The sequence below is a fragment of the Equus asinus genome, chromosome 14 (assembly GCF_041296235.1).
Source record: "Equus asinus isolate D_3611 breed Donkey chromosome 14, EquAss-T2T_v2, whole genome shotgun sequence".
NCBI classification, from domain to species: domain Eukaryota; kingdom Metazoa; phylum Chordata; class Mammalia; order Perissodactyla; family Equidae; genus Equus; species Equus asinus.
In genome coordinates, this window is record NC_091803.1 from 1,739,639 (window position 1) to 1,755,247 (window position 15,609).

Sequence of the window (15,609 nt, forward strand, 5' to 3'; positions counted from 1 at the left end):
TGGATCCTGGTCACTGTCGTCCTTGAAGGCTCTCTTCCTGGCCTCCAAAGCCACCGCAGAGCCCAGCTCTGGGCTGCTCTTGGGCCTCAGGGGCACCCAGGGAGCACCTCCACATGCCTAGCAGCGAACCTCTCCTGCTGACATCAGCAGCAGGCACCCACAGTCATGTCGTAACCAAGGACCCTGCACAGAAATCTGCTTAAAACCCAACCTCAAGCCCACGTTCCACAAGCGCTGCAGGAGCCAGCCCCTGGGGCCCCTCTGCCTACTGCTGGCCTTGCCTCCACCACTTGAACATGTCAACTCGTTTGCTCCCCCAAAACTCTGCGTCAGTTAACCCTGCGCTTGCAAAGCTCCTCCCTCGGTCTTCCCAGGGCTAGCTCTTTCTCAAAAGAGAGGTCTCAGGAAAATGTCCCTGCCTCGAAGAGGATTTCTCCATCAAGTCCCCAAGCTGCTCCCCACCCTATCACAGCACTGCCAAGCCCCACTTCACTGGTGATCAGTGTGGGGGTCTTGGCATCCACCATCACCAGAAGGTGAGCTCCCACGACCTCCAGTTCGTCGGCAGCACGTCCTGAAAGCCCAGTGCAGCTCCGACACAGAGCGGGGCCCCCGCCTGACTCCTCACACCTGGGCCTCTGCAGGCACACTCTTCCCGCGGTAACTGCAGACCTTCTGCCTTTCAGACCGCCTTACCCCACCACCAAGGAAAGCCCCCTTCAGGGGATGTTTGTGAGGACATGGCCTCTGAGTGGAAGGAGCCAGGAGGCACAGTGCAGAGATTGCTACCGGCACTGCTCCCTAAATACGAGCTGGCTCTGCGGATGAGAAAATGGTTCCGTTGAAAAGATGCTCCTTAGTAAAAGGCCTTCTGAGAAGCCGACATGTGGGAGGGGGCGCGCCGGCCTTCAATGCCACTTCCCATTCTTCCCAGAGTTTTCCGAGGTTTTCCAACCTCAGGGAGTTAAAAACACTAGCAGGAAAAGAAATAAGCAAAATAAGTAAGTCCTTTCAAGCCAAGAGACATTGTTTTCTGAAACGTTTTAAAGAGATACTTAACTTGTTTTGTATTTTTCTGTCACCCAGGCAAAGGGGTATGCAAACTGTTACTAATCAATGGGAAGATTTATTGAAAACAAATAAACAAAACATCTCGCATGGCCACATCTTCAAGCCCCCAGCCCCGGTGGGCCGGCACCAGCCAACACCGTGCAGGAGAAGCAGACAGATGCTGCAGAGGGTGACGGGAAGCGAGCCCCTGCCTGCCCTCTTCCTCACGCCACTGCCTGGCTGGGCCGTCTGCTCAGCCCTGAAACAGCGGGAAGGAGCCATGGAGAGGCAGCTGCCAGACAGACAGCCACCAAGTCTTGGGGGGTTCTCACCAACTGAGATGAGGCCTCCTCTCACGGAGGGCAAGCTGCCCACAACATGCTCCAGTAGAAGCCTCATTGGAATCTGGAGAGCGATCGGCACATGACAGCTTTAGAAACAAGATTCTCACCCGGAGGTACAAACCAGCCCCGAAAAGCCAGGAGCTAGAGCAACACAGCAGAGCCAGACTCACTGCGAGCCAAGGCTCTCCAACCTCCTTTGAAGTAAAGATAATCTGAAATGCAACAATTTGACAATGAGGAGAAAATTGGGACTGGTTCAAAAGAAAAGTGAACTTAATATGGTATCTTTCTGAAATGCTCTACTCCCACTGATGGCTCGGGGCATCTGCATCTTCTTGTGACAGCTGCCCAGGCCGATGCACACATGAGGGGCCACACGGGCCACACCCAGGACAGCCTGAGTCTCACACACCCTTCCATTCAACACTTCACAGAGGCCATCAGACACCGGAACGCTCTGGAAGTTTTGAGCAGCCATTTCAACTCAGCATCCAGGGCCGGGCTCCAGGTTCACATAAACCAAGAAGGAACTGGCTTTCCTAGACTCTCCTGTCCTCTCCTCCCCGCAGACAGGAGGCCAGCCATGCCGACACGTGTCCACATGCCTGAGGAGCGGGACCTCGAGGCATGTGCTGAGTCCGTGGCGCCCCTTCCGGAGAGGGTGGAGAGAGCTGCTTTCCCCGAGACAAAAGAGGGTGGGACAGGGGGGTGGCTTGCCCCACACAACCACGGAGCACAGTCCACACGCCTTTGCACGGCCACAGTGGGCTTTCCAGCCAGCTGGTTCTTGGCCACACTCCGGCTCCAAACCCCATATGTCATCACTCAGATGTGCCACCCCCGCTCTGGCAGAGGGAGGCCTTGAAGCTGCACAGCCTGCCCTTCCTGTGGGCCCAGTTCCAGAAGGCTAACCTGCTCAGGCCAGGATGCCCACTCCCGTTCCCACTTCAGTCCTGCCCCAGCAGCTGCTGGAGGGCACATAGCAACTGGACCGCCTTTCCCTTCGTGGCCTCTCGAGCTGAAAAACCCGCAGCAACTACATTGGCTAAATCGAGCCTCAGCAGTCCAGTCATGCTTGCTAGCCACGAGGTTCCCACCTCTCCTAAAAAACACAAAGCCCAGTAAGCTAGATGACAACATTCAAGAATTTCACTTCCAACCAGTTTATTCCACCCAGAGACTGAGAAAGGGCAGGAAATGTTCAAAGGAAACAGAGACGGACCAACCACAGAAGAGCAGACTCAGTCACGGCCCAGACCACTCCAGGCTGACCTGCCAGCTCGATGGGCTTCCTCAGGCTCATTTCCACAACCCACGACCCAGGCACAGCACCGCACTACCATCTGACAACCCTCACATACCCATTCATTTCACGGGAGCAGAAAAAGACAGCTATCCAAGTACACCATTCAATCCCGTTTTCACAATGCGATTGGGAAGCAAGGACAAAACACAGGTGACAATGAAAGTGACATACAGTATCTCATTATGTAACTGAGGAACACAAGTTTTGATGAGAAATAATCACCAATCAATACTCCGCACGGCGTGGAACTCTGTTCACCCTCAGTGCCGTGGTGTCAATTGGAAAGGAAACGCTCTGTTGGAGGAGAGGAGCGCACGAGCTTTAGTTAGAATGGTTTCGGCACGTTCCAGTGCGTGGTTTTGCCAAGTGTGGACACGCCTGAGGCCACAACAAGGGGTGAGGCGAGGGCACGTGGAGCTTGCTCGGGCAGAGCAGGGCCCAGCTCCCCATGACCTCTCCAGGAAGCAGTCCCACCCTACTTGGACATTCACAGCATGACCATGAGAAAACATCCTGAGCAGAGGATGCGGGTGAGTACTGGGGACCACAGGACTCACACGGTAACCTGGTCCCCCCAGGGCCGGATAAGGAGGGATTCAGGAGGCTTCTGGGCCAACAGCGGACTCTACCATGGGTGGACTCGTGTACCCCGGAGGTCCTCGCCAGCCAGCTGCTCAGGGCCTCCACACCAGGGGGAAGCCCAGGCGCTGGGAGACGGGAGAGCTTACTCCTCCAGTGTGGTGGCTCCTGTGACCAGGCAAGACAAGTCGCTGCCGAGGCTGCTGCCCTGCCCCCACTGCCCACGGAGGGCCAGGCTGCCCAGGAAGACAAGGTAAGAAAAGTGACCAAAGCGGGAAGGCACACCCGTCGACCAGCAACTGCAGGTCCAGGAGCGCACCTCGAGAAAGCGACCATGGATGTGAGCCACGGACGGCTAAGGAGGCCTCATCACACCATTTGCTTTTAATGGTGGTAAAATACGTGTAACATAAAACTGGCCATCTTAACCATTTTTAAGTGTCCAGTTCAGGGGCATTGAGCACATTCACGTTGTTGTGCAGCCATCACACCATCCATCTCCAGAACTTCATCTTCCCAAACTGAAACCTGGTCCCCATTAAACATGAACTCCCCATACCCTTCCCCCAGCCCCTGGCGCCGGCCATCTACTTTCTGAATTTGACAACTCTAGGGACCTCATTTACGTAGAATCATAGAGTATTTGTCTTTTTGTGACTGGCTTACTTCACTCAGATAATGTCCTCAAGGATCATCCACATTGTAGCATGCGTCAGAATCTCTTTCCTTTTCATGGCTCAAGAATAACCCATTGCACGGATGGGCCACACTCTCTTTATCCACTCATGCATCAGTGGACACCTGGGCTGCTTCCGCCTTTTGGCCATGTGAATAACGCTGCTGTGAGCCCTGGTTTACAAATACGGGTTCAAATCTCTGCTTTCAACTCTTTTGGATACACAGCCAGAAGTGGAATTGCTGGATCATTCCATTTTCATTTTTTGTGTGTGAGGAAGCTTGGCCCTGAGCTAATGTCTGTTGCCAATCTTCCTCTTTTTGCATGAGGAAGACTGGCCCTGAGCTAACATCTGTGCCCATTTTTCTCTATTGTATGTGGGATCCCACCACAGCATGGCTTGACGAGCAGTGCTAGGTCCACATCCAGGACCCGAACTGATGAACCCCAAGCAGCCAAAGCAGAGAGCACATGAACTTAACCACTATACCACCAGGCCAGCCCCTCATTTTCAGTTTTTTTGAGGAACTGCCATACTGTTTTCCATAGCAGCTGCACCAGCTTACATTCCTCATGTCACTGTTTTTAACATTTACAAAAAAAGCCCAACACCAGAAAATCAGTAAGTTCTCACAGTCATAACACAGGATACTATACACCCATTAAATATGATCCTATGCCATGTGATCCATGGCCACGTGGTTGCTACAAACAGCCAAAAACACAGGAGAACATGGGAGGGGACACTCATTTCTGCTCAAGGTAGTGGGATACACGTGGTTTTGCGGGGTGTGGCATCATAAGGGGATGGAGGGCGTCTAGAATAGTACGAGTGGTCACAGACCATGTGCATCAGAATCATCTGGAATAACGTGAGCCCACCCACCTCCACCTCTTGATCCACTGAACCAAAACCCCTGCAGGTGGGGGCTCAGGATCTGCCAGCAAGCTCCCTGGTGGTTCTCAACGCATAACTTCGAACCACCGACAATCTGCAGAAAAAGAGGAGGAATCCAGGGGCCAGCCCCACGGCACAGGACTTAAGCTCAGCATGCTCTGTTTTGGCGGCCTGGGTTCATGGCTTCGGATCCCAGAGGTGGACCCACACCACTCTTTGGCAGCCAGGTTATGGCAGCAACCCACATATTAAAAAAAAAAGTGGAGGAAGACTGGCACAGATGTTAGCTCAGGGCTAACCTTCCTCAAGCCAAAAAAAATGGAGGAATCCAAGTGGTAAAATAACTATGACACCACAGGGCCAGTTCCAAAAAATCCCTACACCATCAAGGAAACCACCGACTGGACATCTGACAAACGTTCTCTCATGTTCTCTGTCAACCAGATGGGCAAATACCAGGCTCCAGAATCTGGCCCAAATCTAAAAGAAAAATCCCAGAAGACAAGGCAGAGTCCTTTAACTACAAATGTCATCGCCAGAATCCTGGAAACTAACACCTGAAATCGAGTGACTGCTTTGGCTACTATGTAAGAAAAGGCTACCAGACTTTTTGCCTGCTTGATACATAATCAACCACCGCCTTCAAAACAACAAAAGGCTGCTGTAAACAGGGAAGCCCCCCTGCGCAGCTCCAGGGGAGCCACCTCCAGAGTTCATGGAAGTACATTTCTGAGACGGCAAAGTCGCTGCACACTCCCAGACAGGCCCCACTGCGAGCGCTTGACACGTCAGGCCATTTAATCCTTTCAGCCGCCTTACGAGGCAGTACTATACTACCACTATGCACATTTCATAGATGGGGAAGCTGAGGCACAGAAGAGCCAGGCAGCCAGGCTCCGGGGCCACGCTACAGTGTCCAACAACCTCAGACTAGTTCTATAAAATACACCATACCCACAACGCCATTGAAACAGTCAGTATAAGTGACATGAGAAAGTATTTTAAAATGCTAACATATTTGTCCGTTTTCAACTGTAAACATATATACATCGAAAAAAGCAAAACCAGAAAATAAGGTTAAGTGCCATTCGATTAAGAATATGTATTGTGTAGAGATGAGAACTAGAAGAAAATGTTTAAGAACAAGCAAGAGTTTCATCATAGTTGCAGGATTCCTAATGTTTTTTCATTTTTCAAAAAGTTTCTATAATTTTGTTGTGAGAACTTCGTTCAACAACACTTTTAACTGTAACTTCCAGCTGTGGAAACCGGGGGCCACAGGAACCGGTTCCGACAAGGTGAGATGGTCTGTCTTCCTCTGTGACTCACAAAGTGGCTTCGTGACTGTACCAAAGAGGAGCCCCCAACCGTCGTAGTCCAGCAACCGCAGGGAGACCACCGTGAGGACACCCTGGACCGATGCATGTCCTCTGGCCTCGTACTGCCTTACAGGCCAACGGCAGGAAGCTACGCACAGCCTCCCTGGATTGATAACCTCAGAAGGTCAGTCAGCACCCCCAGGGTCGGCTCCGCACAGTGCGTGGGGACCTGAGAGACCGCCCGCGCCATTCTAGAGCCCCAGGCCTCTTTCTCTTGTGCGCTGACCTATGGCAGAGAACAAGAGGCAGACACTGGCACACGTGTGTACAGTATGTCATACATCACATGTGTACGTGCGTTTTTCCACCCCCGCGCTCCAGGCTATGCAGGGCTGAGGGCTGAGCACACAGCGGGAGACGCAAGGACATCCTCAGAAAGGTGCAGCCAGACGCTCAGTGCACTTTCACATGGTCACCCCTCGGGGAAATGGCCGGCGCAGGAGGTGCCAAGGAGGGTACAGACGGCCACGTGCCGGGCAGGAAGAGGCACGCAGGGGCAGGGACACTGATTTCTGGGCCCCAAGGAAGGAGTTCATTTATTCAGACTTTAGGGACCACCCGGCCTTCGGGCACAGGCTCAGCCAGCACTGCCAAGCGATGAGCACCCAAATCGCACCCTCCAGAAGCACGCCACCTCCAGCAGAGCCGGGTGGGCCAGCACCACACAGTGGTCCATACCGTGTCTGCCTCCGTTTACACACCCAATGCTGCACCGACAACGTATTTCTAGGCACAAAGAGAGAAAGTCAAAGATATGTAGGCATATTTATAGAACATAATCTAGAAAGGTTCACCCCAAATTGATACTGATGGGCACCTCCAGGTCAGGGCTGAGACTGGTAGTGGAATCAAAGGGATCTTTAACTTCTTGTGCATTATTTGAATTTCTTATGATGGGAATTCATATATTACATGCATAAGTACAAGCGAAAACTAAGAAAACCCCACACATACAGCATGCTAACTAGGAAAATGCCACTGGGAAACTTCCAGCTGGAGAAGCCAGGGAACTGACAGAAGATGGGGTTCCTCTAGTGTGTGCCAGCAGGGGCCCAGGGCGCTGGGGACCCAGGGAGAAGGACATGTGGAAAAGGAGGAGGGGACACACCAGGAGAAGCCTGGGGTTCGGGCACCGGGACCGCACCCTGCAGGAAGGGAGAGCCGCAGCCACGCAGCACCCACCTACCCAGAGCTCCGGGGGCGGGTGGAAGAGCCTTCCTGAAGAGCTGTTGAATTGTGAAGGATTATTAAACAGCTGCAGCCCTCACCACATCGCATCAAGGACCTGAGGCCAAAGTGCCTCCAAATGGCAGGAAGAGTGTTTATTTTCCAGAAACCTCCTGACCTGCTGTGCGGCTGGAGCTACTCAGAGATGTTTACCAAGGGCGCTCTGAGGATTAGCTCAACGCCGGAACTCGCAGGAGCCGGGCCAAGCATCATCAGAGCCCAAAAGCAGCCCCGGCACACGCCGACAGGAGATCAGTCCGCCCTCAAACTTCGCCCCACACACTGCAAAGGGGGGGCCTTCAGAGGGCCTCAGGGTCCTCCAACTGGAGATGACAGGGGAGTGACAGTTCCAACTGCAGCCCAAGCTGTGACAGCTGCTGTTTAAAACTCTGGCTTCGGCTGTGAAGCCTTTTAACTCTAACTGGTGGGTTTTAAAGGGGAAAAAAGTCTTTTTGTTAGATCTGCAGCTGAATTTTGACTCAAACTCAGCTGCGAGCAGAACAGCACGGCCTGAGGAGGCAAGCCCCGTGGTTTCTTTGCAAGGTGAAGGCACCCCCGCCTGGCAGCAGCTATTCTGAGGCCCTGACAGCAGATGCCAGGACTCTTGGAGCCCAAAGTGCCGGTTTCAGAGGCTTTGAAAGACAAGAGGTCCAGAGGATGCCAATTCCTAAAGTGAATGGCACAGCAACAACCACAAACTAACTAACAAACGGGGAACCTCCAGCGCTCCTTCAAGGAGCTACTGTCCTGAGAACAGAAGCCCACGGGGCGCGGGCCACAGTCCAGAGGGTGGCTCCAGCCGGAAAGCCCTACAGGAGGGTGACGAAAGCCAAGTGGGGTGGGCTCCCTCCCAGGGTTCATTTCTGCCGGAAGCATGCAGAACCAGGAAAGGAAAGCATGAGAAGCAAAACTTAGTGCTAAAACCTGAAAGGAGGACAGGCATTCATGGCTGTGAAGTCACGGGGCGGCAGGATGTCCTATAAAGCCAGGTTCTTCTTGAAAACGTGACACAGCTGCGTGGGGAGGTGCAGCTGGGGTCAGGAGGGACTCCTGTCACCAAGGTGAGTTAAGACAAAACCTGGTATGCATCCCAGGATGGCGATAAGGAAGCAGCTACTGTTCTCTTAAAGAAGGAGGACAAGTTTCCGTGTGGCCCAGATCAGGGCCAGGTTCTGAAGGGCCACCTTCCGGTTGCTGTTCCCACTGTGCAAAGCCCTAGGGCCACTGAGCTGGAGGTCAGACGGTCCAGAAAAAGGAAGGCTGTGACCACTGGTCCTGAGACCATAGGCACCCAAGCTTCAGAGGACTGTGAAGGTCATCAGTCCCTCTAGCCACTTGGTCTGGGGCCATTCCATGACATCTTGGCCATATAGTAGACAATGGCCGTTTGTACATCTTCTAAAGCTGCCCATTTCCCAGATAGACAGAGAACAAGTCACTCTTTCCCCATGGAGAGGTGGCCAGTAACGGATGAGGTCTCAGGCTCCAGCGGCCTCCCACACCTCTCTCCGGCCCCAGGCACGCATCCAAAGGCCCCAAGCAGCACGCTACGCAGCAGACCCTCACCACGTGGCAACTTTCCCGTGTGATCAGTAATGGTTTCCATATGGAAGCAAAGGTCTATCTCCCCACCAGTCACACGGACTACCTGCCGAGAAGAGAGGCACCCAAAGGCACATGCTTCTCCAATTCGCTGCCACAGAGAAACAAATTAGCGCACATCAACGGACCCTCACCTTACTCTGAGACACATCCTGGCGCTCCCTACTTCCCCACTGTCCGCAGGTGAGCCTCACGGGTGTCCACCCCCGAGAGGTCTGCTGGCAGCGCCACTGCAGAGGCTCATCCCGTTCTCTCCAGCGCTCTGGACCCCACACCCCGGCGCCACTGCCTCTTCCTCAGGTCTCCTCTACCGAAAGCACACGCTGAAAATGCCGTCTGCGCCCACTGCCTCTGCTCCAGCCCTCCAGACAGGACTCGCTCCGATCCTCTCCCCCGAGACCACTCGGGAAGGATGGCTCTCGCACCCAACCTCAGCCCTCAGCTTACCAGCCTCTTTGTAGCATCTGACAGAGTGATGGCTCCCTCCTCCCTCACACGCTTTCCTGTTCTCTCCCAGGACACCACCCTGTCCCTGTCTTCCTCCCACCTCGCTGCCGCTCCTTCTCAGTCTCCTTCACTGGCCCCTTAATACTGGAAGGCCTCCTGTCCCAGTACTTAATCGACCTGTTCTCCTCCCTACCCACCTCCTCCCCCAGGGCTGTGCTCCCAACCATGACATTCCACAGCTTTAAATACAAGCTAAATGCACTCACAACTCCAGATTCTGAATTCCACAGTCATCCATTCGCCTGCTCAACATCTCCTCTCGTCTAAGAAGTACCTTGAACTTAGCATGCCCAGAAGCATATTCCTGACCTGCCTCCTGTTCCTCCCACATCTTCTCCATCTCAGGAAATGGAACCTGTCCTGACAGCTTCCCAGGCCAAAAATTGTAATCCGCAGAGCTTTCCCACACCCCACTTCCAATCCGCCAGCAAATCCCGTCACATCTATCTTCAAAACAGACGCCAATTCAACTACTTTGCACCAGCTCTACCACAACTGCCATGATCCAGGCCACCATCTTTCCCCAGACCATCACGATACCTCGGAATTGGTCCCCTTGATTTCGTACTTGCCCTTCAAGCATCCATCTGTAACACAGCAACCACGGTGATTACTTTACAACGTGAGTCAGAGAATGTGCCTCTTTTGTCAAAACTCTCCAGTGTATTCCCACCACAATGCCAAGTAAAAGCCAAGTCACCACCAGAGCCTGTGAGGCCCAACACGGCCCAACACAGCTGCCTCTCTGACTCCCATCACTGGACTCAAGCCATACTCCCACCTCAGGGCTGGCACCTCCCTCTTCTAGAAGACTCTTCCCCTAGGTATCTCCAGTCTGCTCCCTCATCAACTCTTTCAGGCCTCTGCTCAAGCATCATTGAGTTCTCATTTGGGCCTGCCCCAGCCATCCTGTTTAAAACTGTAAGACCCCCCCTCCCTCCCCAAACCCTCTGCCACTCTTCCCTGCACCACTGTCCTTCAGAGACTTACAGGCCATAGATTTCACCTATTTATTTATTTGCTGTCTTTCTGTTTCAACAGGAATAGAAGCTCCAAAAATCAAGGAACTGTTTTTATTTTGTTGTTTTTCACCAGCCGTGAATGGAGAACAATGCCCAGTACGACAACAGGCTTTCAAGAAATATTAGCTGAATGAACCAAAAATCAGGATACCCTTCCAGAACAATAACTACGCAACTATATTCTCCCAAAGTTTGAACTCAGACCACCGGATTAGAAGGTTAGTTATTACTGGCTAAATAAATTACAGCCCATCCATATAATGGAATCTGTTCAAAATAAAAAGAATAGGCCAGGCCGGTGGCCTAGTGGTTAAGTTTGCACACTCTGCTTTGGTGGCCCAGGGTTCACGGGTTCAGATTCCAGGCACCGACCTATACACCGCTCATCAAGCCACACTATGGCAGCGTCCTACATACAAAATAGAGGAAGACTGGCACGGATATTAGCTCAAGCCAATCTTCCTCAAGCAAAAAGAGGAAGACTGGCAACAGATGTTAGCTCAGGGTCAGTCTTCCTCACCAAATAAACAAATAAATAAGTAAAAATGAAAAGAATGAAGAATCTTTTCATATGTCAACATGGGAAGGTCTCCAAAATGCATTGCTAAATAAAAATACGAGAAGCAGAACATGAGTATATTATGCCACCATTTGTACGAAAGAAATAGAAAATAAGCATGGCTATATTGGTTTGTACATACATAAGAGGTTTCAAAGCATAAGCAACAGAAAAACAGCAGCTTCCTCACAGAGAAGATGAAAACTGGGCAGCAGATTTATCACTATATACCTTTTTTTTAAAGTTTTAATATTTGTACCTAAGAAATATAACACCTACTCAGAAAACAATTTTTTAAAGCTTAGTGTTATAAACTTACATTGCACAATCAGGTATTATGCAAAAATTTTCTAAAAAGGAAACAATTATTCCATGATGAACTAATGCATAAAAATCTAACCATAACCATTTGTAATAAAACAATCCTATGTCATTCCTCAATGATGTTTGGCTATATGTAACAATAATTCGCATTGTAAGTGAGGCAAAAATATATTAGTAAAAAGCTTCTATCTAAAAATAATCAAGCCTGGTAATTGATCCTAAAAGTTGCCTAACGTGGGGAATTGAATGTTTTATATATATATCTCAAATATTTTAACTTAAAATATTACAGATACACAATCATTCCCCAAGCTGCAAACTTTTTCTTCAAATATGGGCCCACTAACTTTACCTTCATCTTATATTTTTCACATGAACCACAGAACAGAATCCATGATTTCAGCTTTGCTTCTCTAAAAGGGACACCAGCAACCTTCCTAAAGTTTACAACTTTTCCTCTTAATCTTTTACAGTCAATTCACTTTATTCATGAGGAACGTTTTAGTAATTTTCCTTTGAGATTTTCCAAAGCATTTGACTTCGTTGTCACAGAAACACTGCTTTCTTCACACATTTCTTTTTCATCGGCCTCTATAATATTTAATTAAATTATGTAATTACAACAACACGTGCAAATGGCAGTGTTGGTCTCGGATGGACCAACACTGCCTCCTGGGAGCGGGACTGAGTGAGCAAGTGCTCACAACCTTCAGCAAATTCTGGAATGATCCAAACAAAATGCCACCAGGTGCTCTGCTGGGCAGTGGGCCTTGCCCCTGAGGAGGGAGGTGACAGGCGATGGGAGGCTGCCGGAGGCCCTCTGCGGGCAGGCGAGGACCGGCAGGAACCGGGCCATGGCTCGCTGGCCAGCACGGGTGCCCACAGGTGCGCTGAGAAAGACGAGCCTGTGGCCAGAATTCCAGGTGAGGCTCAGGCTCCGGTCAGTGAGGGCTGTGGCTGGGGAACGCCATGCTTCTCGGTGGAAGGGGAAGCCCTGGAGTCACACCCTGACCACCTCAGGCAGGACCGTTGGGGTCACAAGCTCCCTCTCACGTGGAGTCTCCACACGGACGGCCGCACCAGCAGCGCCGGCCACCCGCCTGCCCGTCCAGACACCCCGAGTGCTGCCGCAGCCCTCACTCGGCCACAGCGTGCGGCTCCTCTTCCAGGGACTGGCCTCCCACTCCAGCCTAACGCAGCCCAGGCCACACCCGGCTGCCCACCAGCCAGCACTCGGCTTAACTGCTCCAGGAAACGGACTACGTGGGTCCCCAGACACATGTAAATAAAATGAAGAAATTTCAGATTTCCAGTTGCTGCCTTCAAATTCTTTCTCCCAGCTCAGGAAGGATTAAAAGGACTTCAAAGCAGCCTGGGTCCCAATTAAGCCAGTGTGACCACCCCAGGGATGCTAGAATATTCCTCTGATTAACAAGAGGCGCTCTTTGAACCGCTCGAGCTAAAAAAAGCTCTCAGAACCTTTCAGACAAATGCCGTACTTCCCTCTCCCTGCTCCCTCACTCTTTGGAGAAGTTGATCTTTTGAACGCTGGAAACATTCAAAAAGGCAGCTGGCTAACGGCCCCAAACTCAACTTCAGCAAGGAGCTCGGAGCAGGAGCACTGAGTGGAGGGCTGGGGCCACAGCGGGACACAAGCGAGCCGGCCTCCAGGAGCAGAGGGGCCCGTCCACAGCACGACTGAGACCAAGGCAGCTGAGCGTGGACAGGGTCTGAGCAGAACCACGCCTGCCAGGGGCTGAGGGGCCTTGTGCCAGACTCCAGGAACACCGTGAAGCCCCAGGGGTCCAGGTGATGAGGACCTCCAGCAGAAAGAGGCCCCAGGCAGAGCACCCACGGGCAGACTTGCTGGTCCACAAGAACAGCCATCACCTTGACACCTGAACAGTGCACTTCACAGAGCACGCTTCCAGAAACTGGTCCACAGTGTGGGAGGCTGAGCTGGAATCAGTGGAAGAGGCAGTACCCTCATTCTACAGAGGAGCAACTGCAGCTCTCGCGGCCCAGGTGACTCAAGAAAGACCCAGGTGAACTCAGAACGTGAAATGACCCCACAGCGGCAGATGGTGCCCCAGTACACAAGGTGGCAGGTAAGCAAGGAGGCGAAGGCAGGGTGTCCCAGTCGGGGCAACAGATGTGTTGGAAGGGGGCATGTGACCTATGGGGAAATCAAGCCTTGTTTACCGTGTGTGACTACACTGTGACTTCAGAGATGCCAGGTCGCCACCTCTGACTGATCTGCTCTTGGTCATTACTCAATGTCCAAGAGCTAGACAAACCTCCCCTCTCCCCGACACACCCAGCCTACTGACAGAGATTTCTTCCAGCAGAGGCACGAGACTGCAGAGCAGGGAACAGTGACTTACACATCAAGCGAGCTGGCTTCCAGGGGGACAATCAAAGGCGGCGTGGGAACAAAGGACTGCTCGGATACAGACCCTCGGAGAAGGGGCCCTGACTAGTGAGATGCTCTCCAAACATGCTGAGCAATACAGGGCAGAAAGTCTCAGAACCCTGGGAAAGCAACAGGCATGTTGGAGATCTGGGACCCTGCTGCTGTGTGGCCCTGGGCAGGTTATTGCACCTTTCTGAACTTTGGTTTACCCATCCTGAAGTGAGAGGAAGGGACGAGGGGAAGAGGAGCTCTCATCCTGATCTGGGATTCTGTTTCCAAAAGCAAAAGTCTCTGAAGGACCTGCTCCCTGATGACGTGAACGACGGGGAGAACAAGCCGAGCAAGGGAAACTTCCAGGCAGAGGGTGCAGCGAGGGCTGGGTCCCCGAGGCACAAATGCACGACAGGCTCTGGGATGTCGGCACAGACCGCAGGGCCAGAGTGGAGAGGCCAGAGGGCAGCGGCCAGGGTAAGCCTTTGGGTCTTATTCTTGGGTCTTATTCTTTTTTTTTTTATAAATATCTGGTCATTATTTCTTTTTTTTTTTTTAAAGATTTTATTTTTTTCCTTTTTCTCCCCAAAACCCCCAGGTACATAGATGTGTATTCTTAGTTGTGGTATGTGGGATGCTGCCTCAGCGTGGCTCAATGAGCAGTGCCATGTCCGCGCCCAGGATTCGAACCGACGAAACACTGGGCCACCTGCAGTGGAGTGCACGAACTTAACCACTAAGCCACGGGGCCAGACCGGGTCTTATTCTAAGGAGGACAACAAGCCACTTAAGGAGGAGAAAGACCTGGTCACATTTGGTGATTTGTTTTAAAAATGTGCTTTCAAAAGAGATGCGTAGCAACATTAATCCTCGTGGTGTTTATAGCAGGAAGAACAGGAAACCACCTCAGTATCCCCATAGAGGGGCAACGGCAGGACCCCAGAGGACAGCCTGCCGGGTGGCCACTACAAAGGACGCCGTGCAAGTGTTTTCAGGCAAGTACGAAGGTTTAGGACACAGGGGTCTCGAGACGCTCGCGGCGTTCTGCAGCCCCTGTGAGGACCTGCACCTGGAGAGACCCACAGGGGCCTCTGCGAGCGGCCTCCCCTCAGCGCCGGCCCTCCTCTCGCTCATCTGCCTCTTACTGCCTCGCGGAGAACAGGACTTGTGAGACAAAATTAACAACCAAGCTCCACAGCCACCTTGCTCCACTGTGTTCCAGGAAAAACGAATATTTAGGAAGATAAATTATTATTTACATGGAAAAAATCTCTGCTCCCATCCGCAGAGGCCAACAGCAAAGCCTCTCACAGCAGACCCCGCACGGCTGGGCACCGTGACCCCCCCAGACAGGTGGCACGTCCCCACCGCATTGAGTTACAGGGACACAGAACAACCAGCAGTTGGTGCCAGTGCCGTAATGGGGCATTGACAGCGACTCAGGCAACACAGTGCGGGGTGAGGAGGGGCCCACGGAAGGCTTCGTGAGAGAAGACACCTAAACAAAGAACGAGGGTCCTCGCAGAGAAGAAGGGCGGCTCCAGTATCCAGGCGCGCTGAGCCCGGGCCTAGGCTGAGCGTGGCCACGGCTCCTGCAACCTGACAAGCACTGCCCCGGGGTCTGTCCTCACGGATCCAGCCACCACGTGAAGCAGCTCATTCAGGCCACAAAGAAAGGCCACAGGGAAGAGAGTGGCACAGCCTACCGGGCATCCCTGAGGGCGGCACATGG

The 15,609-nt window shown here is 52.3% G+C and overlaps 1 protein-coding gene across 3 annotated transcripts in view; it reads right to left on the reverse strand.

Annotated features, from left to right (window-relative positions):
• The window catches only part of MAD1L1 (mitotic arrest deficient 1 like 1), a 415,485-nt gene that overhangs the window by 339,292 nt on the left and 60,584 nt on the right, over positions 1–15,609 (reverse strand). The window contains exon 1 of one of the 3 annotated variants that reach the window (XM_014846671.3): positions 9,509–9,646. The exons of the other annotated variants lie outside the window; for them this stretch is intronic. Within the exon in view, the coding sequence (XP_014702157.1) occupies positions 9,509–9,525 (17 nt within the window). The 5' untranslated portion in view covers positions 9,526–9,646. Of the gene's footprint in view, positions 1–9,508; positions 9,647–15,609 lie in introns of those variants that run through there. 3 annotated transcript variants of the gene reach the window in all.